A 25,283-nucleotide genomic window follows, 5' to 3' on the forward strand; every position below is an offset into this window, starting at 1 on the left:
CCGCAAAAGCTTATTTCTCCAAAAATACCTACAGGGACATAAAAAGCCATAATAAATATAAAGTCGAGCACTAATAATATATACAATTGAGATTATATAAGACACAAAAATGTGCCTATCAAATACCCCCAAACTTATTATTTGCTAGTCCTCGAGCAAATCAAATAGAAAATAAAATCCTAACTCACTGTCGCAGGCATCGTCGATTGCATTTAGCGTATGCAATAAGCCTTTAAACCCCTAAGTGTCCCTAGTGGCGGAGTGTTGTCTCCGGAGGGCTTACAAGAGGTATACCCACAAAACCTTTACTCCAGACCTTAGCTATCTACGCAGAACCTTGGAAGGCACTAAAGAATCTCCTTGGTTGGCATACTTATTGACTACAGGAAGAAGTACCCTGATGCGAAATTCCAATTGCTGTACACGAGTTTGCACTCAAGCATACTAAAATTCATATAAAGTGACAGAGCTCTACTCAGATAGTTGCACTATGGACATCATATTCGGAGTCAAAACTAATCACATGAATAGATCAAGAAGATGGATATAGAAAACATAGATGGTTTTGATGTTTACTAAGTGAACGACGTTTCCCATATCTGTCTGAAGGCCTCCGCCAAAATGAACCTATCCTAATGGATTGAGATACTAGTCTGACTAATATCAACACACTGGCATATACAAGGGTACTAGTGGTCGATAACCTAACTCTAGGTCAACACAACTGGCATATACAAGGGTACCAGTGGTCGACTTTATTGAATTTATTCCTTTTGGTCAAATGGTCTGGTCTCAATTTTTTTTTTCATGGTATCTCAATCACTCTAATTCACCCTAGCATTGGTAACAACTTGAATCGTGGGCCCCACCTATCACTTAGAGAAACATAGTTTAAAAACAAAATAAAAATAGAAGTGAAAAGGACTCAACGAGATATGGTGCAACTATCATGTTATTTCTAACACCTGAGCTCTGTGCTTTTATGAATAGACTCTTTAGATGTTTCCATCTATTCAGATTGGTTCCTCAACTCCTACAACCAAAATGCTTCCATCCACTTAGATTGGTTAGTGTCATCCTAAATACGCATAAATTTCTAGGCTCTGGAGTTTATTTATTGCAACTAAAAAGTTTCTCCCATACCCCCAAACTTAAATCTAACATTGTCCTCAATGTTCTAAAGATGAAATTAAAAGCATGAACAAGGAGAAACTGTTACCATTTGAAGCAAAAGAGATAAGGAAAGATATTACCGTGTCGCATGAATGTTGGGTTACCTCCCAAGAAGTGCTAAGTTTAACGTCTTCAGCCAGACTAATAGATGATTAGTCACCTCATGGAATCATAAACTAATAGCCGAAATTTCTGTGGGTCATCAAAACCAAATAGAGCTATCACAAATAAAAGGAATCTGCAACCTGTCAAGAAAATAAGCAAATAAAGCACATCCTTGTCTAGTTTCCTGTTTAAGACAACTACATCTAGCTGTGGTTCAGGTTCTATAACTGGGTCCAAATAAAATATTTTCATGGGTTGGAATTCCTCAAAGCTAAGATCCGGTTCAGGTATTAGAGTCTGAAGAAACTCAAGTAAAAATTTAAAAGCACATAATAATAACCTGAATAATTGAGGATCCTTAAAGTCAATCAGTTTTGACTCACACAATCGACCATGATGAAACTGGTGGTCAATCTTAAGCAAATGTATCGACCCTAATCTCTTAAAGTAATTAGGTTTAGTCTCAAAACTAAATAATTGACACATCTGAAATTTATACGTTCCCACAATTGGTTGAAAAATATTTGGTGGGAAAACAAAGTCGATCTTAGTATCATAGCCTGGTCTAACCTCATCAACCAGAGGATGGGTTTCTAACAACTGAACTTCCTTATGGACATCACTAGGTTCAGGAAAACGTGTGTGAAGATAATCTTGTAAAATGGTTGAGGCACATGGAGAATGATAATCACCCCCAAACTTGGAGTTTTGGGTGTCTCTAGATAGACTAGCTACAATTTCCCTAATTTCTAGATCATCAGAATCATGAAAACGGTCAATTGCTTCTTCTAGGTTATACTCAGGTGATGCCTCCTCACACATGTTTAAATGCTCTACGAGTTCATCTTCTTCGTCTAAGACTATTGTTTCTAAATCGCTAGACTCTACAATATTTTTCTCAGAATAAACTCGTTCCTCCAAACCATTATCGGCTTCGTAATCAAAAGGAAATACTACATCGTCTAAAACGGGGGTATCTCTAGTCAAATCCTCGTCCTTTTGAATAGGTGAATAATTATTAAAATTATTTGGATTTGAACTAGAAATAGTAGTATCATTGTAAAGCTCAATTGGAGTAACAGATTCCTGATCACTATGCCTATATGTGTCAAATTCTTCATCAGCACTATCCTCATCATAATCATCATAATAACATGAAAATGGTTGAACCTCATCTAAAAAAGTAGTGTTACCAATTCTAACCTCGGCATCTTGATTATGCAAATAACTATCCTCATTTTCAAGGGTACTATTGGAAACACTATATTGGAAATTAAGACTATATTGAGCAGTTCTGTTCTGGGACTCTAATAAAAGCTTTTGAATCGACTCACATGACTTCCTTATGGTATCGTGTATAGAAGGTTCACTCATGGGTGCATTTTGTTTATTCATTTCTAACACAAACCTATTTGTATTCTCAGTTAATTGTTTGAGAGACTCTTCTAGAGGAAGAACAGGTTCAGAAGGATCATAATAGGGACTAGTTTTCAACATTTTCATTATATTGTCCAAAGACGAGGAACTAGTACTATAATAATCCTTATTTTCTTGCTCGTATGACCGGTGTGTGTGTGTATAGTAATTGGGCTCACCATGGTATGAGCCGTAACCTTGAAAAGGTTGATGTTCCCAATCATTATTCACACTATGGTTAAAATTGTAACGTCCATTTTGAAACTCAGTCGGATATTCGTTGTATTGGCTATTGTGATACCAGTTCGACATTCTTTTGCAGGGGTGTGAGTTATCACAAAATAAAACCCACTGACAGGGGATCCGTGGGTGGATAGAGTCTTACCTCCCGTACCAGACGGGCGATGAACCGTTGAAGTCGACTCAGACCACCGACTCCGATGTCAGTGTACGAACCCGATGGGCCGAGACAGTATCGTAACTGTCGTCCTTCCCTGCAAACAGTTGATATTTAATTTTGACCCTTCCTTAGGGTTTAAAAATAATGTCCAAGAATGTCCAAAAAGTCCAAAAATAAAAATGTCCCAAAAAGGAAAAGAAAAATTACAAAAACAATACCCTATTTACAGTTTCTAAAAATAAAACAAAATAACTATATACAAAATCTTCTTCTTCACTCCTTTCGGATTCCTCTTTTTTTTTCCTTCTTTGGCGATGCTTTCCTTTTATAACACTTTCTCTTCCCTTGTAGCTTCGCTCCAAATCTGAAAAGAATCGAAAAATACCAAAACACGTAAAAAAGAACTAAAAATAATAAAATAAAAAGAAACCTAAAATAAATCTAAATACAAGTCCCCGGCAGCGGCGCCAAAAATTGATGTAGTTTTGAAAGTGGTAGTAAAGTTCGTTCAACTCGGACTTGATAAGATTGGGTTCTAGACTTAAAATAAAAATAAAAAATATATATACAAAAGGTTTGTCACAATGTCGAGAGAGACTGATACTTAGGATTTCACCACTAATCACATTAAATTGGTTCATATAATGACTCATAACAATTCTAGCTCTTTTGTTGACTTTTTTCTTTGCCAAAAGTAGATTTTGTAAAGCATTAGATGTAAATCACAAGCATGACGCATCAAAAGTTCCTAAAACCCAGCATGCGACATCAAACAAAATCACAACTAATCAAGAAAAATCATAAATCGATTAAAACAAGTGCAAAAGTCATAAAGAATCAATTATAGTTACCAAGTGATTGTGAAATAGGGATTCCTCCGTCATCCCAGTGCTGGGGTTTAGCTCCTCATATTAATCAATTGCTCAAAATACATGTTTATAGCCCAAAAGTTGATTAAAAGAGTGAAAAGAATAAAATCAGTGAATCTGCGACGCACAGAAAGCGTCCAGAGAAGAACGATAGGAAAGAAGTGCGTCTGTTGCTGTTGTTTTAAGACTGACGAGCGTCTGTCCTTGTCACAGTCGAAGAACGACTGTCTTTCGGAGTCTGTTCTTCGTGTTCTTCGTGCTCTTCAATGGCAGCAGCAGCAGCAACAATAGTTTCTGAAATCTCTTGATTCACGCCTCCTGAGCTCTCCTATTGACCCCCAAACTCCTCGTCTTTCTTCTTAGGACTCTCAGCAACCTATTTATACACCACAGGACGATTAAATCTCTCCAAAATCGCTTCGAAATCTCTTCTTTCCTTTCTTGGCAATCACGACAATAATTCTTTCCATAAATTGTTTCACGCGTTTCTGAGCTTTCCCACTTATCTCAAAATCTTCCTTAGATATATATGTATCTTTGGAAAGAGTTTACTTGCCTTTAATCTCCTTGAATAACAGATTTTGAAATCATGAAGCCGTGTTTCCTTATTTGACTTTGATTCCAATTCCCGGCTATTCTAACCCAAGTTGATCGGTCCAATTGCTTCTAATGAACTTGTTAAGTCATATCAAGTCCAACCCAATCAATTTCCGGTGTTGAATCTCTTTAAAACTTCCCAAAGCTTCACGTCCAAAATCTGCAGACGTGAGGTATCTTTTGCCGCCAAATCTTTTTGATTCAAATCGTGAAGAAGGTCGGTGTCCCCCTATCCTGTGATGTTCTCCCTTTAGCAGCTGCCTGGAAATAGGTTACCCCTTATCCAAAATCGAGGGTCCGTATAGTAATTTTCTCTCACGAGCGCAAAAACCACTTTTTTATCCAATTTCGCCGCAAAAAGCTTATTTCTCCAAAAATACCTACAGGGACATAAAAAGCCATAATAAATATAAAATCGAGCACTATAATATATACAATTAAGATTATATAAGACACAAAAATGTGCCTATCACGCATACGACAGCGATCAACTCTCTTGGGGTTCCTAAACTTGTTCGTCCATGTACCTTTCGGCGTATAAGGGAAAATGTTCGCAAGCGACAAAGAGGTACTCCTCTTGATGTTGAAGACCCTACCACCTTGAAGCTTATTCAAATGGTTTACATGGGTGTGTGCAAGGTAAATGCAAGAGTGAAGTGCTTAAAAGATCAAGTGTCGTTAATTGGAACCAAGTGTCCCGAGCTTATGGAAGAGTTGGATTCAAATCAAGCTTCTTGGAAATTGTCCGATGATGAGTAATGCAAAGGTACAAGAACGGGATCCTAATTTTGTTTCTTATTTCGTTTTTCTTACTTGTTTGTGAGAATTGTTTTTCAGGTACCTATTCTATGGCTTCTAAAGATTGGAACTATCCAAGGTGCGGGATAGCTACTCGAAGAGACACAATACTCCAACCAAGTCAAGACACGACAGAAGAACAAGAGTTAGAAGTGGAAGAAGAGTTACAACTAGAAGAAGAACAAAAGGTTCCATTCGTAGAAGAACCACTAGTTGAAGAAGAAGAAGCAATGGGTGATGCAAATCGTACACTCAAGGACTTGGCTTCTCACAAGTTGGATACACAACAATGGTGTATTCAAACAAACTCTACTTTCGAGATCAAGCCGGGGTTGCTTAGAGAATTACCAAAGTTCCATGGCATGGTGAATGAAGACCCAAACAAGCATCTTATGGGATTCCAAACCATTGTCACAGCCATGCTTCCAGCGGATACTGATGCGGATGGTGCAATGTTGAAAGTTTTCCGATTCTCTTTGGCGGATAGTGCTAAGGATTGGTTGTATTATTTGCCTTCCGGAAGTGTCACAACATGGAATGGGTTGAAGCAACTCTTTTTAGAGAGATCTTTTCCAGCATCAAAGGCTACCCAAATTCGCAAGGAGATTTGCGGGATGAAGCAAAATGTGGGAGAATCTTTATATTAATGTTGGGAACGATACAAAAGATTGGTGGCAAGCTGTCCTCACCACCAATTAAGTGACGCTATGATAATCCAATACTTATATGAAGGACTCCAAACAAGTGATATGAATATTCTTGACGCTGCGGGTGGTGGTGCACTAGTGAACAAAACGGTGGCACAAGGTAGAGAGTTGATTGAGAATATGGCAGTGAACTCGCAACAATTTTCAAGTCGTGGTTCAGATGTGCTTCTTAGGAGAGTAAATGAAGTGAGCGAGGTCGAGGAACTTCGTCAACAAATGGGTAACATGACAGCAATGATGCAACAAGTTGCAGCTGCGGTAATACCAAGTTCTCTTCAAGGGTATGAAGACGCCAATGAACAAGCTAATGCTGTCTTTCCAAATCAACAAAGACGGTTTCCAAAGCATGACTTAAGAGCACAACCATAATTCATGCACACAGGGTTCGTATTCTAAAAACTTATTTTATACAGATGTCAATGTAGGAAGTCTCAGAGTTTATATAATCTTCGCATTCTCATGCTCGCATGTCTATACCTGATCATCTTAAAATCATAGGCTGATGACCGAAAATTGCATTCGCATACTAAATTTAAGAATCTTCCTCGGAGATAGAAAGCGAGGGAAGATAGGTGAGAAGTGCTTCCCACCTCCTTGGAAGATACCCAAACCATATTTTAGCACAAGCATGAAACAAACAGAACTTAAAAATCCAATCAAAATATTAATTTATTATTCGGATACGTGCTCGTTTATAAGGTTAGAATACAGAAAGCAACCGCAACATATAAACAAAGACACGTAAAAGCACGCGATTAAGATCTCCATCCGCGAAGCCGCTGGAGCAACTAGGATCAGTATCACCGGAGTAATTAGGATTAGCATCACAAGGCGACTCCAAACTAAGACGCGAGCAACAACATAAGTCCTCCCAATAGACCCGATGGTTCAACTGAGTTGGTTATTATAACATAGACACCAGAAGCTTTGTTAACGAGGAAACCGCAAATGAGATGACTCCTAGCTCAAGGCGAGAACCACAGTGAAGTAGATCCTTCCAACAGGATCGGTGGATAGCCCTTTCCGAAGAGTGATCCTACCGACAGGCTCGGTAAACAACTCTTTCCGAATAGTGACCCGAGGATGAAATTGGGTACCTTATAGCTAAAAGGAAATACCATCATGCTCAAAGAACAAAAACGCATCTGCAAAAGGCCCCCAGTCATGATGAAAAAAAGATCTAGACCTTAAAAAGAAGAAAAGCACCAAAATGAGATAAGGAATTTCATAAGGAAAGAGAAAATTACAAAGCATAGAGGACTGAGGCAAAGATTTACCTAAAAAGTGATATAACAACATCAGGAAGAAGCATACCACAATCTACCATTAAAAACATGAAGTTTGAAGAGCACATAAAACCCTAAAAGCTAAAGAGAAAGAGAAATATGAGAAAACGTTCCTCACCACTCCTGGTATTTATATAGGGAAGCAATAAAGACGCACCGTCGGAAAAGAAGGAAGTTGACAACACGTGTAATAAATATGCGGAAATCACGGAGATACATTGAATAAAGAAGATTTACCAAGAATTCTCGCATTATTCCACTTGCAGAAGAATAACGCGAGAAGAGGCAAAATGTAGGGGAGAAATACCGCACAGAGCTAACCCACAACCTCTCCCTCACCAAAATAATTACTGGTATAAGCGAAGAGAGAAATCATGCGAAGGAATACAAATGCCACAAAGGGGACAAACACGATAACACCCACACGACGAGCACAACACGAAGAGCACGAAGCTGCAACGCGAGAGATAGCGACATCTTCCCAAAGCCTGGCGAATAAGACAGAATGAACAGGGATCAGCTAACAGAGATTTGCATGTGAACTCAGTTGTCTTCTACCATGATAATCGGCTATATAAAGGTTCAAATAATGAAGAAAGAGGCAGGTTGAAAAGAATTCAGTCAAGAACAAGAGTAGAAAATCACTACTAGAGAAGAGAAAAACATTAGAGTTATCTTATCATCATCGTCTTCCTTATATGTATAAATCTTTGTGATATCAATAAGAACATCATTTTTCTCCATACAAAGCTTGTGTAAAGATCATATCTAGTGTCAAGGGGTTTATAATATCATTAATGTTTGAGTTTATTTTCATGACTTAGACCTAGTGTTCTTATCACTTCTTTGGGTGTAGTTGTGGGATTTTCCGCAACTACAAGTCTACGGTCTAAAGAAAATCATGGAATCAGCCGATGGTGATGTTTTTTTTATAGTGGCCGTTGTAAACAGGGCAATCGAAGCTTAACAACTTAGTTTTTCAAGTCAACTTTACTAACCCATCTTCCTCTTCTTTCTTGTTCTCATAGATAAGAAATTGTTTTGTTGAAAATGATGATGAAATTAACATCATATCTTTTCCTTGATGATGATAAAGGTGCACGCTTGAAACTATTAGACTCAAGTAAGTAACTCGCCAAGTTACTCGGTTGAGATCGCCCGGATCGGGGATCGGCCCTTTCGTATTACATTGGCAGTAGTCATTCCCTCTTTCATGCACTAAGGGCAATTCCTATGATAATGTTCAATCTCAAAATTTTGTTGAGCCACGTGGATGGCCAAACGGGTTTCTTGACTATGGTAAAGCAGGGAAAAATGAAGAGATTTGGTTTTTTAGGGCCCACTAGTATTTCTTTTTAATATAAAATGTTTTGTAGGATAAAGATGAAAAAAAAAATACTTTAAGTGAGATAAAATAGGATGAAGTGAGATAAAATAGGATAAAATAAGATTAAAAAGTAGTAAAATATTCACGGATTGTACTTGGCATGAATCCAAGAGTCGCGGGCGTGAATGAAAAAGTCGTTGGCGGATTTGGCATGGTCGCGCGTTGGTGCTTCCAGTGCTCGCGTTTGTGGCACCACCGCTCGGTCTTCCATCCACGCGCGCCCGCTCATCCAACTCAATGTTTAAATCAACAAATATGTTGATTTAAACGTCCATTTTTCATGTTTATTGATTCCATAATGGGAGCAAAATGAACAAACTCCAATAGGATCTACTCTAAACATTTACTTGCCTATGCATGTTGTACATAGGGAATTCACCTGTATTATACGGAGGTAATAATAATAGCAAATCCTTAAGTTTCCATTTTATATATTATCTTTCTGAAATAATTTTGCACAACCATCAAAATGGCCCAGATTATAAAATTATTTTTAACCTTTTCATGATGCTGTATATATAGTATATACGGAAATTGTTTGTTGCATCAAACTATCAATTGTAACCACAATACTGGTAGCACCGCCCACCGAAGTGACCACATACTCAAATAATAGTAGTAGCTGAGTTACTGGTAGCAATCATTATTACTGCGAGCTACTGCAATAATAGTAGTAGCTGAGAAACTAGTAATCATTATTACTGCGAGAGTTGTTGCCTGGTTAGGTTTCTTACTTGAATAATCATAATGAAAACACTTAAGTGTTGGATAGGCTCCAGAAAGTTGATTGATCTGTCTTCTTGCTTCACCAAATTTGACGAAACCGAGCAGGAGAGTTACATGTATGTACCTGAAACTGTAGTTGAGAAACCATAAATGCATATACTGTGCTTATAAATTCAACTTACAAGGCGTGTAACTTCCTTCACAGACTCATAGTCATAACATATTACAGAAACAAGAAATGGTTAACTTATCAAAGTCATTTACGCCTGCTGCAATTTTCTTAGGGTTGTTTATCTTCTTCTTCTCTGTAGGCATCTTTCTTAAGAAAAATAGTAAAGCCATCTATCAAAACTGGCTTTTCATTGGATCCCTTCCAACGATTATACGGAATTCTAAACGCTTACTTAAAGGGGTTAATGGAATATTTCTTTCACTCGACGGCAGAGGTTCTTTCTTCATTAATGGACCAATCTTCTCAAAACTCAGATACTTCGTTACTTGTCACCCCAAAAACATTGAGTATATACTTAAAACCGATTTCCACAATTTTCCTAAAGGTCCAGATTTCATGCAAATTTTTGATCCACTAGGTGATGGAATCCTCACTGTTGATTCTGATGCTTGGAAGGTACTGAGAAGAATGGCTCACACTGCATTTATAGCGAGTGAGTTTAAAGATTTATTGTCTAACATGAGCCGTAAAATTGCAGAAGAACAATTAGTTCCATTATTAGCTCATGTGGCTGAAACTGGATCCATCATTGATTTGCAAGAAGTGTGTGCCAGATTTACTTTCGATGTCAACATGAACGCTGCATTTGGAGTGCATGAAAATTACCTCTCAACTGAGCTTCCTTCAAATGATCTTGCTGAAGCTACTGAACAAGTACAAAAAGCTTTACTTTATCGCCATATTCTGCCAATGTTTTTGTGGAAGCTAATGCGCGTGTTCAATATTGGTTGGGAGAAAGAGACAACCAAAGCTCTTAAAATAATAGATGCACGCATATATCAACTTATTTCTCAGAAGAGGAAAGACTTGTTTCAAGGAATAAAAAGTTTCGATCTCTTATCGTCTCACATCAAAACTCAAGCACAAATGGCCAGTACCAATATCTCTTCTTTGCCAACTAAAAATGATGACAAATTCCTCAGGGACACCATGTTCAGTTTGTTTCTGGCCGGGAAGGATTCATTAGCATCTGGTCTCATTTGGTTCTTCTGGTTGGTTTCCAAGACCCCTGCAGCCGAGGCGAAAATCTTTGAAGAATTGAAAGTGTTATATTCCTCCAAAAAGAGAGAACCACCGCAGGAGACCCATGGATGGCCATATGGTTTTGATGCACGCGATTTAGGTGAGCTAATTTATTTGCATGCAGCCATATGTGAATCGCTAAGATTATACCCACCGGTTCCTCTAAATAGTAAAACCGTTTTAAAAGAAGTTGTCCTTCCAGATGGTAGCTTAGTAAAACCAGGAAGGCAGATAATAATCTCAAGCTATGCAGTTGGACGAATGTCATGGATTTGGGGTGAAGATTGTCGGAAATTTAAGCCAGAGAGATGGATAGATGATGATGGGAGGCTAATTCGCCACGAAAACATGTCTAAATTCATTACGTTCAATTTAGGACCAAGGACTTGTTTAGGTAAAGATATGGCATTTACACAAATCAAGGCTGTCGCCGCAGCTATTCTCTTCAACTTTCATGTTGAAGTACTGGGAGGCCAGGTTATTGTCCCTAAACCGGCTATTACGCTTCATATGGAGAATGGATTGAAAGTCAAGCTACGAAAGCGAGTTATTTGAATATGCTCTTCCTGATAATTAAGCATGCTGTTACGGTTGCTAGGGTTCATCTGTTTTTCTTATAGTTTCAATTTGAATTTCATAGAAATATGCTGTTAGACGGGAAAACGGTCATTGTTGTCAGTAATAGTATGTCGTGGTATTGATTTAGTATTGCATTTTACATCTCTTCTAGCAGGTTTTCCTAGATTTTTTAAATTTATGGATGCAAAAGTAGCCTGCCTTGACTGAATGGATACAGCCAAGCTATATTAACGGTACGGCATGGCAGGCCAGCGGCCTGTCAGAACTCTCAACTACCAATCACCTAATTTTCCACCTGGGTGTACGTACATGCATACCATTGATTCTTGCTCAAAGAATTAAAACCATTCACCTTTACTTCCATCAACATTTCTACCTGCAACAACAATAAACTCCACGGGGAACTATTAGGGAAAACTAACCATCAAGATTTTTTCACCAGCTTTTAAAACTTCATGGTGACATTTATGCGAATCTCCGGGCCTAACTCATCAATACAATACACAATCAACAAAAACGTACACTAAGAAAACTCAGAAGAAAAAAAGATCACAACAAAAAAAAAACAAAAAAAAAAAATTAGGGGCTCTAGGATGGTCAATTCTCATGAAATCTTTGTAGGAAAGAAATATCGCACGTTCATTATGTATGCAAAGTAAAGGTCATCAAATATAAGCGAAGAATATCGCATACACTAAAATTAGGATGACGTATTTAATGATGTCAGCATAGTCACGAGTAAAGTGTGATGATCCGTGCGAAAGTGTAGAGTATGCGAAATTGAGCGAATGTACATGAGCGATTGTAATGCACGGTGATTCCGAAAATAGGAGATCTATTAGCTGTCATCCACTATGTATTACCCTATACAAGATGAGTATTAGACAAGAAACTAAGAGATAGAAAGTTTATTTGGAGAACAAATAAAGTCTTTGTATTATTTTGTATTCAATCTTAAGATTTTGATGAATAAACAAATGATTTTCATCATGATTATTTAGAGAACTACATAATATTGAATGGATGTGGTTGTAGGATTTACTGCCACTACAATCATCTTAAGTAGTGTTGGGCTGTTGGCCGTTAAGTAGTGTTGGGCTGTTGGCCGTTTTGTGAGTGGAAGAAATAGGCTTAGGTAAGTGCAAATGGAAACAAGGAACTCAAAAACAACAATGGAAACAAAGGCCAAGCTTTCTTCTTTCTGGTTTACATCTAGATCCTCGGTTTTTATTTCGAGTGTAACTTCCCTCTTCAATCCGAGTACAACTTTCTGTTGGAAGATACTCATATTTCAGCTCTTAATACTGAGGTAAGGGCAACTAACAATATAGACAGCCTCATATAATTTCTTTTGGGGGGTTTATGACAGATCAACTTTAAAAAGGAAAAAAACTCCGGAATCAGTGAAATTCGAAAGAAAAGCAAAAACAAAATAACAGCGTATGCACACCCAGAACAAACCACCCATCACCTTTTCTAAGAACCTAAACCAAAACCCTGAAAGCCAAAACAAAAACATAACAGATTTACATCTTTATCTAAAAGAAAGATGTCTATCCCTGCGTCTTCCAATTTGATCTCTTTATCAAATTCTTCTCTTCTTTTGTAAGACTACCAAATAAAAAGAGCACAATATGTACAGTAAAACAACCAGGTTAATGCCTATTTTTCAAGAACCTGAAGTTGTAGCTGCTTGTCTGGGTTCTCTCAAATATCCAAGCAGTGTCTCAGCCTGCGAATGCATCAAAACATACAAAATTACTAAATCATGTAATAAAGACTTATGTATCCAATTTATGTTGTCTTAACATTTTGGAATATTCGATTAAGCAATTATCTAATAGGCATAAAATTTAGGATGTATTCAAACTCTATCAGAAAAAAGAAACAATCTTCTGTATCTTCATGTTTTCCCAATCACATTTTACTTAACAGTTTTGATAAATATAAACAAGAAAACCAGTTCAAGACCAACTATGTCCACATATACAAAATTAATCATAGCAAACATTTCCGAATGGACTTAAAAACATCTGATACTTGGCTCCTAGACAACTACGGCCCTAGATTAATTATGAATGACATGGCGACAAAAGTTCAAACCTAGTAGTATAAGAATCACATTTTTAGGCTCAATTTATGCAACTTGGTGCATGCTTGAGGAAACATTCAAGAATCAAGACCTGATGCAGTAAGATTATACCCACTTAAGTTGATCAAAAACCACCATAATAAAAAGACGCTATGAATATCCAGCGAAGCATTTTGTTTTCTTTCATCACAACCAAGAATTTTCAGACCCATACGGTTGACCATAAAACAGTTTGCTGGTAACATAAAACTGATAACGTGATCACGGCTTGCCAGCTTTGTAAAGGCTACAAAACTACTTTCTAATTGTTTTGTCAGCACTATACATAGCCAACAAGCTATTTTATAGTCAGCTATATGCATCAATAAAATCGCGCGCTAATATAGTAACGATTCGGTATATTATAGCACTACTTACTAAGCCTAACAACAGTTGCTCCATATTACAGAGTCACAGACAATATGAAATAATTCGTCAGTTATGTAAAGCCGACAACACAATTGAAAAAGCCTACAAAAGACGTTTCAATTGTGTTGTCGGCTCTACATAACCGACAAACTATTTTGTATTGTCGGCAGTATGTAACTCTTGTTGGTAAATTTATCAAGTGAATTGTTAGACTAATATATCAGAGGTCTCTAAGAAAAAGTTAACAGACATTACTTGCTACCGTCTTTCTCTTAATGCCGTTCCACTAATTCTTATACTTGTTCACTCCAATGTAAGGGCTACGATCTTGACAAGATTGGACTCATGCTCAAGGGATAAAACTTGAAAAGTCCAGAGGGCATAATCGCAGGACAGTGTGTAAACAGAGTCTAATAAGAATGATTAAAGTGAAAAATAAAAAACAATTGTTGGTTGCCAGTAATATTTCCCCTAACAAAGATACATGGCTAGAAATTTGCAAGTAATAGATCAATGAATGAATCATACCTTCTCTTTAGCTCTAGCAGTACCAGATTGAGACAGAGCAACAAGCGGAGGAATCACGCCTTCCCTCACTAGCAATCCTCTATTTCTCATATCATCCACACAAAGTTGCAAGATTGTGACAACAGCAAACTCTGTCCTTTTCACCGATCCATATTCAATAGCTTCAACCAAAATCGAAATACCGCCTTCATCAACAATAGCCTCCCTACCCTCTTCAACACAAGCTAAACTACTCAAAACCACCATAGCCTTTTCAGCCAACCCACTTGTCTGTTCCGAAACAAATTCCAAAAGCGGTTTAACAGCTCCAGCATTAACAGCTCTTTCTTTATTTTGCTTCATTGAACATAACTTATAAAGCGTGGTTAACGCATCTTTCTTCCCTCGATTCGATCCAGTCAATAACAAAGAAACTAATGGAGGAATTGCTCCACATACACCAATTGAATTCTTATTATCTTCAATTAATGCAAGACTTAACAAAGCACAAGCTGCATTTTGTTTGGATGTTTCAGTTCCGGTCTTAAGAACATAAACAAGAGGTTTAATAGCACCAGATTCCGTAATCAATGTTTTGTTACCTTCATGTAATGAAAGGTTCAACAATGCTGTTACGGCATGTTCTTGTGTCCATGGATCAGAAGAACAACGTAATAAAGGAACTAAAGCTTGAATTGCACCCGATTCACCGATTAACGCCCGATTCTCCGATCTATTCTTCGCCAGCAGCCGTAATTTCTCCGCCGATGATCTTTTCAAAGCAGCCGATTCAGAATTAAGACCTTGTATACAGATCTGAACAGCTTGTTCAAGATTATCAGTAGAAGAAACAATCTCAGACACAATCTCCGACGAATGACGCTCTCTCTGTAAATATCCATACCACGGATCTGTTGTTTCAATAATCTCTTGACTGTTATGTAAAGAATCAATAACTTCCTGTGCTGTTGTCGTTGAGAAACAAGCTAATCTCTGTAATTCACCAGAAATATCACTACTACAAGCAGAGAAATCACTAAATGCTTGAGAAATATTAAGAAAATCAAAATCTATTGATGTATCTTTCTTCTTATTGCTGTTTAACACAAGCTCATGTAATCTAAAATCCATAACAGATTCCGTCAAAATTTCACCTGAATCTCCACCGATATAAGAATGTTGATGATGATCATCGTGATTTTGAAAAATAGTTGAACGGATAGTTCTCATTGATCTTCCGACTTGTCTCTGAATCTTCGTTGAAGAACAGGAAGAAGACGAAACAATTGTTGATCCTTGTTGTTGATGATGATGATGATTTGGATCCTCTACTGAAACCATTTTTGAAGAATTGATCCAGAATATGGAGGTGAGGAAGGAAATCTGGTTATTGAAATTTATTTATTCATTCATTTTCATTAGATTTTGTTTTTTGGAATTATGAAGAAGAAGAATGAAGAAGGAAGGAATAATAGAGAATAGGATAATGGGGATATTTTGATGGGAAAAAGTTACTACTAAAGGGTACTGGAGAGAGTCTGGACTGGAGTGTTTCCAAGGAGAGAAGAAGAAGAAGAAGACTGAGAGAAAGATAAGAGTTGTCGGTGAGTGTTCATTCTTTATTATCGGGAACAACATATTAACTCCACACTGCCACATCATTATTCTTCACAACTAACCGATACCAAAACATAGCCGTATCGGCCGTTACCAACCGAAAGAAGAAGAATGCTATAGAAATAGGTGCCGGCGAGTCTCCGGTTGGTGAAATGTTCCACCCACCAGTGTTTTTTTTTTTATGCCAAAGATAAGTGATTATTATGAACTTGTAAAGCTCAAATTATCTAACATCAACCGACTCTCAAAGAAAGCAGGTGGATTGTCTAACCAAACCCTTATAATTCTAAACTTTCTGTTATGTTTTGCAAGATCATCAGCAGCTTTATTACGTACTCTAGGAAAATGACACTTTCAATATGAAATACTCTTTTGACATATCGAAGGCATCGGCTTCATTTTCCCAAGTTATTATTGAAGAGGATTTGTTTATACACCCATCTATTTAAATCAGTTTCATCTCCTTGCACCAAGCAATATCAGAAATTACTAGGCATTCTGTTTGTTTTTGTTTATCTTATATGAAATTTGGTATCCTCCTCTCAAACTGATACTTCTATTAACGATATCGAAAAATTCAGAATTTATAGAAACGTACAAGAAAAATTATAAATTTTCTAGCAAAAAAACTCTGGATTCATCTAGTTAAATTTAGAGACCTGCTAATCATGAAATTCTTGGTCTGAATCTGTTCACGTGTTTACAAGGTTTTACCAGAAAAATTCAGAATTTTTCCCGGTGAAAGATCCTTGAAGTTGCCAAGTTACTTAAAATCATTGATTAAAACTTAGAATATTACACTCGCATGAAAAAAAAAAAAAAAAAACAGTTTTGCTCGGCCGTATTAACGTGGGTTTTCCTTTTGAGTGCACCCGGCCGAATTGATTTGACATCAATGTCTGTCGGCATTATCCCCCACACAATATTAGGGCCAATATTACTAACGGTAGTTTGGGACAATCATGGATCCAAACTACAACGGCTGTGACAAGCAAAAATCCATCAAGTAGGACAACTATCAACCTATCTGCACTGGTGTCATGATTAATTTACAGTACCCAGTAAGAAACTCTCTGGAAACATTACAGGTTAATGACTTGTATCATTGGCATCCATTAACTTTACAATTCAACCAAGAACTCGATGTCGATGGATGATAACTCTTTTTATGGAATTATAAGATCTCCTAAGTTAGGTCTATTTTGAACCAGACTCTCAACCCCATAGCCCTTGCTCTAAGACCTACTCTTATGTCTACGGAAATTTATTTTTTGATTATTTCCCAATGAATTGAAAATAATTTACAGCAAGGCAGTGTTCTCACCACAGAAAAATCAATCACCTCTAGATGGATAAATAAGATCCAGAGGCTAACTTTCTAACTAAACTACATTATATTTCAATTTATACCATGTAAAACAGAAGATACATTTAACAAAATTTCTGTCTTTCATTTGGTGCCAGTGTAAGAGGACTCAAATTTGCTATCTTTGTCAAACCGAGGGTCCACTGACTTGGAGGTGCTTGGAAGTTTGTAGACCGTGTGCTGTTTCGAGGCAAATCTAGGTCTTAAAAGAAGGGAATTTGACACCACTCCAAGGGAACTGAAGGCCATGAGAGCTGCAGCGATTGATGGAGTCAGCATCGTTCCGGTGACGGGAAGCAATAACCCAGCGGCAATTGGAATCCCAACCTGTTAAAGCAATAACTCTCAGTTTTAGGTTGAAGACCTTCAAATTTGATTGACAACAAATGTTTCGTGTTTCAAAGGGAAAATTCATCTCACTCTAATGTACTCTATGATTGTTTAGCAACGATAGAACTTACAATGTTATAAGCGAACGCCCACCAGAGATTTTGTTTCACAGTTTTCATGGTTAGTCTGCTCAGTTCCATAGCATCAAGCAGCTGCATGGGAAGACAACAGATGTTAGTTTCAAACAATAAATATCATCACTTCATCATAAATGGAAATGCATTATTATTTTGATACCTGTGTAAGTCTGTTTCCCATTAACACAACAGAAGACACATCACTGGCAGCTCCTACACCTCCACCCATGGCTACTCCGACGTCTGATAACGCTAAGGCAGCAGTATCATTAATTCCATCGCCAACCATCGCTACAATTTTCTGATCTTTACGGAGATCGCTAATGAATTTTTTCTTATCTTCTGGTTTCACTCCAGATAACACCTGTCAACATTGAGACATTAGTTACATGGTATTCAGTGAAAAGAGCACAGGTGATGTAAAGGTTTAAGCTAATTCATACCCTCTCTTTAGGGATGCCTACGAGGGATGCCACATACTCTGCCGCATGTTTTTTGTCACCTGATAGCATGAATATGCTTATCCCTTGCTTAGACAGAGATTCAACCACATCACGTGCATCTTCTCTGAGTTTGTCCTCAAAATATATAAGACCCATTAAAACACCATCAACCCCTACATATACAGATGATTGGTTCTTAAACTCTTCCACTTCTAGGAAGGGGTTCTCATGAACTCCATGCCTGCAGAAAAGGAGTTCAATCGTGAACAAAAACTGATGACAACAGACAACACATCTTGCGTAACCTATGCTCAACATCAATCTTGATTGAAATCAAAATATCAGGATAAAAAATATATACTGGATCAAGTTAAAAAGTGTTTTATATAGAGGGACAAGCACAGAGATCACCAAATTACCTTTGAACCCATTCCAGTGTTCCAACTGACACTAATTTTTGTTCGATTGTTGCAACTGCACCTGAACCAGGTTCCTCTCTAAATGTCCCATCTGCCACCTGTTCCAAAATATATTCTTTTAACGTTCTTTTAACAGCAACCGAAAATGATGATATCACCATACACATGACAAAACAATTGAGTAGGACCCCCTGTCAATGGAAATTGGCATGATTACCTTTACATTCAGACAACCAGCTGCTCTAGCAGCTTCCACAATAGCTTTTCCGACTGGATGTATCGTATTTGATTCAACTCCAGCAGCCAACCTAAGAACCTCGATTTCTGCCAATTTGTGGTTACCACTTGATCTGCACCAGAATGTTTTCATTGTTATTTTAACGACCAATCACATCCCAAAGCCTTGTAAAACAGAGCTGAGTTCAAAGAAAATATATGCATGTTCAAAAAACAAAAATCTCATCATTCCAAACTTCACCTAGAGGATGAGTACTTGTAAATACTCACTTTGAAAATGTGTCTTCCACAAGTCCACGAGTAACAACTTTGGTCACTGCAGGTCTTCCAATTGTCAAAGTCCCAGTCTTGTCAAATACAACTGTGTTAACTAATGCAAACTTCTCCAAGACATTCCCACCACGCAAAAGCAACCCTTTGGTCGCTCCAAGTGAAGTTCCGACCTAGAAAGAAATTACTCCAGACCAATTAATTTAACAGTAAAAACGGGTAGACAGGCAAGAACATGGATCATTTTAATGAGTTTGAGTTTTCTAACTAGAAGGTTACCAGCACAGCAATAGGTGTCGCTAGGCCAAGTGCACAAGGACAGGCTATAACCTGCAACAATGAGAAATGTATATCAGCTGCTAGCAACCAAATGGACACAAGAAAGCCAAATCTCATAAGAGCATCTTTATAACCATGTCTGCATTTAAAATATAGACTTCGAAAAGTAACTTATAGTGGACATAACAGTTTTACTTATAAGAAAACATCTCCAAGAGTGCACATTCTCATATTACACCCATTGGTATTTGGTAAACCAAATAAGAACACTCGAATGATGCTTGGAATCAAATGCATTTTCTTAGAATTTCAGATACAGGTTCAGTGGAATAATACCAGAACAGTGCAGGACAGCTGCAATGCCAGTGAAACTGAGCTTCCTTGGTAAATGGTAGGTGGTATTATTTGAGCACCGAAGAGGTTCCAAAACATAAATGTAGCAGCTGAGAGTGCCATGACTCCGTATGTGAAGTTTCCAGCAACCTGATTAAAGGAACACAACTTTCTTCAGTCAAAAGCTAGAAATGACCGAACCAAGACTCACACTGTACAAGAACGACCACTTTTGGTCTAGTTGAATGAGAACAGGAAGATGGACCTTATCAGCCAGACGCTGCACAGGAGCTTCCTTGCCCTGTGCTTCGTCCACCATGCGAATGATGTCACCCATGACAGTCTCACCACCTGGTCTTCTTACTTCAACTGTAAGAGTACCATTTAGGTTAATACTTCCTCCAGAAACTTCAGCCTATAACACATAAATAAGCAATTATCTCAACAGCAATTGCCAATCACGCCAACGCTTCAATAATAAATGCAATTCACTAAATAGAAAATAGTAATACCCCAGGTAGTTTTGTTACTGGTAGCGGCTCCCCTGTTAAACTTGATTCGTCTACTGTGCTTCGGCCAGCTCTTACAATTCCATCTGCTGGTATGCGGTCCTAATCGATGAAAGCACATGTTAATCCGGGTTTCAAAGAAAGTAAATCACATACTAAATTACTAATAACAATTCCATAGTGAGACTTAGAATGGAGTTCTGAAAGTAACACATTTTCTCCTGGAAAAAAACCCATGGACCAAAGGAAAAATGATGTCGTTTACTTACTCCAGGTAGTACAATAATTCGATCTCCAACAGAGAGATCATTGCATGATACTTCAACAACCGAGCCCCCATCTTCTATATCAGGATTCACCATAAGACGGGCTTTTGATGGTAAAATACTCAGAAGTCCTGTCATGTCACTGGCAGATTTCAACTTTGCCCACTGCTCAAGGTTCCTCCCTAACAACACAACTGCTATTAACATTATTGGTTCCTCGAAAAATGTTTTCCAACCCTGTACAAGTAGAAGGCAAGGCATTATTGTATCAAGACCCGTGTATGCTAGAGAATTGTTTACATGACAAAAAACCACCCTCCATCATAGTAATTCACAAGCTAAAGCCACCTTAATCTCAATGAATCTTTGATTCGTATCAGCTTGACTATTAAGAGTGATGCATTACAGCAAGGATTACTGTTGAACCACAACAGTGTCTCAAATCACTTGCTCATAGTTACAACATTATTTTTAAGTGAGCAATTCAACAAATCAATTTCTGATTGTAAAAAAGTACAAAACTGAGATTTCTCACAAAAGTACAAGCATTGGCTTCATGGTAATGTCATCGGTGTCACCTTAATTAAAACCAAATATTAGCGTAAATAAATAGACTAATTTACATCAATATTTCATATATGCTATCAACAAGCAAATCGGCAACATAAAGAAAGAAGGACTCTATTACAGATCACAAGTATTCAGAAGTTCAACTCATATTACACTAGCCGTGAGAAAATCAATTGGAACAATATCCAAGCAATAGATGTTGCTTACCAGTTTTGGTATTAACGCGGCTATAGAACTGACAGCAAAGGATGATAACGCTCCGAGACCTACTAAGGTATTCATGTTTGGAGCCCCCTTCAAAAGACTTTTTATACCATCAAAAATGAGTCGCCGTCCAGGACCAAGCAATGTAAATAACGATAAAGACAGGTGAAATCGAGTTGAGTGAAGTGCATGGATCCATGAAGCATTAGTTCCTAGAAAATGGGAGAGATGACCAACAACACATACTGTACACAGAGCCAAAGAGACAGCAAACTCCCTACCTGTTAAATTAGCATGATTAATTAGACTGACAACATCTTCCAAATGTGTACCATCAAATAAAGCACATAAAGTTAACAAAATTTCTGAAAACCTTCGGAAAATAACAAAGCAAGTAGGCTAAGTCACGGTGTAGACATTGAACAGGAGATGGTATGTGAGTTAACAATTACCACTTTGTTTCAGGCGAGCACGCTTTTCTTCCATCTTCCTCTCAAATATTTTGAACACATTATCTCTTGCAGAATCTGCACATCAGCAAACACTCAAACTATAATACATGATTCCGACTGTATATCATGGTAATGTTTAAATCGGAACCCAAAAAAACAAAAGGGGGAAAAGTGAAAAAATAATAAATAAATAAATAAATAAACGAGTTTGAAGCATCAGACAGCAAAACTGTATACTTAAGAGCACAATTAACCATTCGGGAAGATACACAGTTATGATACTGAAGCAACTGAGCACCATAGACAAGCATTTTAACAATTGAGTTACAGGACATGGACAAACAGAACATCGAAAGAAAAAATCTTGCATGATTTCCGATTATATGTATCAATTCGTAACATACATTAAAATTTTACAACTCTACCTCTCTGGTTTAGGTGGAACAAACCACAAACAAAAGTTAACCTAGTAATTGATCTGACGAGAGGAAAACAACAAGCACGTAATACAAAGACAAACCTAATAGAAACACTATTCAACTCCTCTTACATAAGTTGATCTTATTTTATGATTAAAATACAGCGAAGTTTTTATTTTATAGAAAGATACAAAAACGTGATCTATTGATACTTAGGATCAATTGCATCAGTTGTCCACAAATTATCAACTTCCATGAAAATATATGCCCATTCTCCAACAAAATTCACCGACCGCAGCTGCTGAGACTCACCTAGTAATATAAAAAGGATTTATCAGACTAAATTTGTACCCTATGCATCCATCTAATGTGGTGAAAAGATCATGATGCTGTCTTATGGTATGATTCATCAGGAAAGTGAAACCAAGTGAGACATTGACATACCATTGCTACGTTGAGGTATCCCTAAGAGCAGATCCTTTCCAGCCTATGAAACAATTTCTGCTTCAATAGCTCCTTGACCTGCCAATGACCCACCAAGCTTCATGTGAAACCTTTTCTTCCATGTTCAATGAAAAGATTCAAACAAAAGTTTACCCACAGCAATTGCCACTTGCACTTGCAACTCTACAGAAGGGTGTGATAGGAACATAAAATCTCCCACGAGACCAACATTTACAAGTAAGCTTCAGCATACAGCTAAATAAATCCTGGTATACATAAGACTAAAAGAAAGCCTCTGCGGAACTAAGAGAATAAGGCGTGCAACATGTCTCCTCCCAATATTTTACTTCTACAAACTTGTTACTAGAGGGTAGGGTTGTAAATGGAGGGACAGCACCCTGCTCTGATCTAAAGTGGTTATAAACTAGTACTGGGGTAAGTTCTAGTTTTGACTTTAATGGCCATCTTAAGTCCTTCGGTAAAGAAATAAACTTCTTAGATGGAGAAAGAAACAGTTCGCCACCATACTAGTGCATTCAGGGTTTAATCTCATGTAAATGATAGGTCTATTCTAAATCAAAAGATTTTATGAGGTGCTTTTGCACGAATCACAAAATTTTATACACTCTCTTGGGAACTCATCAACATTGCAAGTGAAGGAGAATTACATCACATGATCCTCGGAGCATGCTTAATGTAGAACACCTTTCATCTGTCACCCATAAATTGTGACCAATATCTCACATGATAGACATGTCTAATGAGCAATAACCTAACATGTATAGAGGAAAAAATAAATTCCATGCAAGATACAGTTATCTCATTATTTTGAAGATTGGTAGGTTCGTAGCGAGAGTATAGGAATGGTTAGAGTAATGAAGGCCGACTTGACTATACATACAAAGTGCAACTACCGCAGACGAAAGAATCAATGCAGTGCAACAGCACAACTGTAACAAATCAAATTACATACGAAGTGCGACTACAGTAGAACGAATGAATCAATACAGTGCAAAAGCACAACCATAACAAATCAAATACACAAGCTACGTTCATGGAGCATGAAAACCTAGATAGTCTTTCCTAATGAGTTCCTTGTCATAGTGCCAGAATCCACGAAATAAAAAAGAATGTCAGTTCAACTATACAAGGATGCACAACAGTTCAAAGTTTAATGTAAGTGTTGCTTTGGTTTGCAAATTGGCTAATCCAAACATGTCTTAAATTAGTTCTTTGTAATGCACTAGCATGTGCCCTCAGCTAGAAGAGATCAACAAAAGTTGGGCAGCAAAATTTTAGCATGGCTAGTCAGATGGAGAAGCAAATAAGACCACAACATTAAGACTAAGGCCAACGAGTACTACAGTAAATACTCATACATACAGATAGTGATAAATAGTAGAAAGTATAAGTACCTCGAAGATTAGAATTAAAGCCACAATTAGTCAAGTGCTTCGCAAGCGTCTCCCCTATCACTTGTTGCCAATTCTCAGTTTCCTTAAGTTCAGGAACTGGCCATACAATTGCTGTCTCTGTTGCAAGATTGACAGTGCAACTAGCTACCTGTGGCTGCTCATACACATAATCCAATACAAAATCATCAACATCAAGTGCCATTGGTCATGCACATCAAAGATCCTCTACAAGTTTCAACACTTATACTTCTTTTCTCTGATCTTTTTGAGGTTGTTGCCCTAAAATTGGCGCACACAACAATCTAAATCAAATTAACAGTTAAAATCAATCTTAACTGACACTTACTTGATTTTCTAGTATTCTCTTCACTTTCCCTGCACATCCTCCGCAAGTCATTCCCTGCAAGAACACATTATTAGATACAAATTAAGATTCAAAACTGAAATTGAAACTAAAATTGTTCTCAAAATTACTTACACCAACATCAAGTACGATAACTTCAGGAGACAAGGATGAAATTTCTTCAACTCCAGCAACAACCGATTTCGCTCCAATCTCACCTTCACTAGATCCACCACCGCCACCATTCCCATCACCACCACCACCAGCACCAATATTCCCATCACCACCACCACTGTAAGAAGAAAAAGAAGAAGCAGAACTAGAAATACAAGCTAATCTAGAATTTCTTCTAATATAACAACTCCGAATCAATTTTCCAGAACAAGATGATAACGAAAGCAATTCATTAAATCTCTGAATTTCACCACCACACTTGATAATCTTACTGCTGTTACTACAAAATCGTTTGGTTAGGGATTCATTAAATTGGCGATTAAGATTTGAAATTACTGGTTTGGATGATGATGATGTTAGGGTTTTAGATAATGCTAGGAGTGATATCGCAGAAGAGATTGTTGAATCCATTGGGATTCTTCCAGAGATTGTTTTGATAAACAACTCTTTCTCCCATAACTTCATTGGACTACCTACTCATAAATAGTTGGTGGAGAAAGCGGGATCAAGGATATATTTACCACTAGGTTTCCGGTTTAATTTCGTAACTGCCACGAGATTTTTGGGAGTTTCGCGTGTATCACGTGCCTTACTGGAAGATTAGTTGTAGTTGATTAGTCCGATTTGGATTAGTTATTAATCGTGCAATCAATTTGGATCATGTTCGGATATAGAATTGGCAGTGGTCTCGATTTCTTTTTAAACAAAATTGGTTAAAAAGACCAAAATCAACAATTAAACGGATATAGAA

The 25,283-nt window shown here is 37.5% G+C and overlaps 3 protein-coding genes across 3 annotated transcripts; 1 reads left to right on the forward strand and 2 right to left on the reverse strand.

Moving 5' to 3' along the window:
- The first annotated feature begins 9,682 nt into the window (after window positions 1–9,682).
- LOC113336170 (alkane hydroxylase MAH1-like) lies at window positions 9,683–11,437 on the forward strand. Its single transcript, XM_026582158.1, has one exon. The coding sequence runs from the start codon at window positions 9,703–9,705 to the stop codon at window positions 11,272–11,274; it is 1,572 nt and encodes a 523-aa protein (XP_026437943.1). The 5' UTR covers window positions 9,683–9,702; the 3' UTR covers window positions 11,275–11,437.
- A 1,171-nt stretch (window positions 11,438–12,608) lies between these two features.
- On the reverse strand, window positions 12,609–15,890 carry LOC113336118 (U-box domain-containing protein 4-like). The gene is made up of 2 exons (XM_026582111.1): window positions 14,327–15,890; window positions 12,609–13,030 (listed from the first exon to the last, which is right to left on the reverse strand). The coding sequence occupies exons 1-2, from the start codon at window positions 15,644–15,646 to the stop codon at window positions 12,968–12,970; spliced, it is 1,383 nt and encodes a 460-aa protein (XP_026437896.1). The 5' UTR covers window positions 15,647–15,890; the 3' UTR covers window positions 12,609–12,967.
- Window positions 15,891–17,175: 1,285 nt separating this feature from the next.
- On the reverse strand, window positions 17,176–24,996 carry LOC113336020 (copper-transporting ATPase PAA1, chloroplastic-like). The gene is made up of 17 exons (XM_026582018.1): window positions 24,494–24,996; window positions 24,362–24,415; window positions 24,016–24,169; window positions 21,738–21,812; window positions 21,289–21,566; window positions 20,515–20,748; window positions 20,249–20,347; window positions 20,002–20,151; window positions 19,740–19,886; window positions 19,404–19,454; window positions 19,125–19,297; window positions 18,835–18,967; window positions 18,618–18,715; window positions 18,199–18,439; window positions 17,916–18,119; window positions 17,750–17,830; window positions 17,176–17,615 (listed from the first exon to the last, which is right to left on the reverse strand). Exons 1-17 carry the CDS (start codon window positions 24,941–24,943, stop codon window positions 17,373–17,375), a joined length of 2,865 nt encoding a protein of 954 aa, XP_026437803.1. The 5' UTR covers window positions 24,944–24,996; the 3' UTR covers window positions 17,176–17,372.
- Window positions 24,997–25,283: the final 287 nt, after the last annotated feature.

The sequence above is a fragment of the Papaver somniferum genome, unplaced genomic scaffold, assembly GCF_003573695.1.
Source record: "Papaver somniferum cultivar HN1 unplaced genomic scaffold, ASM357369v1 unplaced-scaffold_150, whole genome shotgun sequence".
Classification (NCBI taxonomy): Eukaryota; Viridiplantae; Streptophyta; class Magnoliopsida; order Ranunculales; family Papaveraceae; genus Papaver; species Papaver somniferum.

Excerpts from the sequence above, each read along its gene's own strand:
- LOC113336170 (XM_026582158.1), top strand. The coding sequence starts at position 9,703 with ATGGTTAACTTATCAAAGTCATTTACGCCTGCTGCAATTTTCTTAGGG.
- LOC113336118 (XM_026582111.1), bottom strand. The coding sequence starts at position 15,646 with ATGGTTTCAGTAGAGGATCCAAATCATCATCATCATCAACAACAAGGA. Across the intron at positions 13,031-14,326 it reads CTGCTAGAGCTAAAGAGAAG|GCTGAGACACTGCTTGGATA; the intron begins GTATGATTCATT and ends ATGCATTCGCAG.
- LOC113336020 (XM_026582018.1), bottom strand. The coding sequence starts at position 24,943 with ATGGATTCAACAATCTCTTCTGCGATATCACTCCTAGCATTATCTAAA. Across the intron at positions 20,749-21,288 it reads CCGCGTTAATACCAAAACTG|GGTTGGAAAACATTTTTCGA; the intron begins GTAAGCAACATC and ends CTACTTGTACAG. Across the intron at positions 18,716-18,834 it reads CTGGTTGTCTGAATGTAAAG|GTGGCAGATGGGACATTTAG; the intron begins GTAATCATGCCA and ends ATTTTGGAACAG.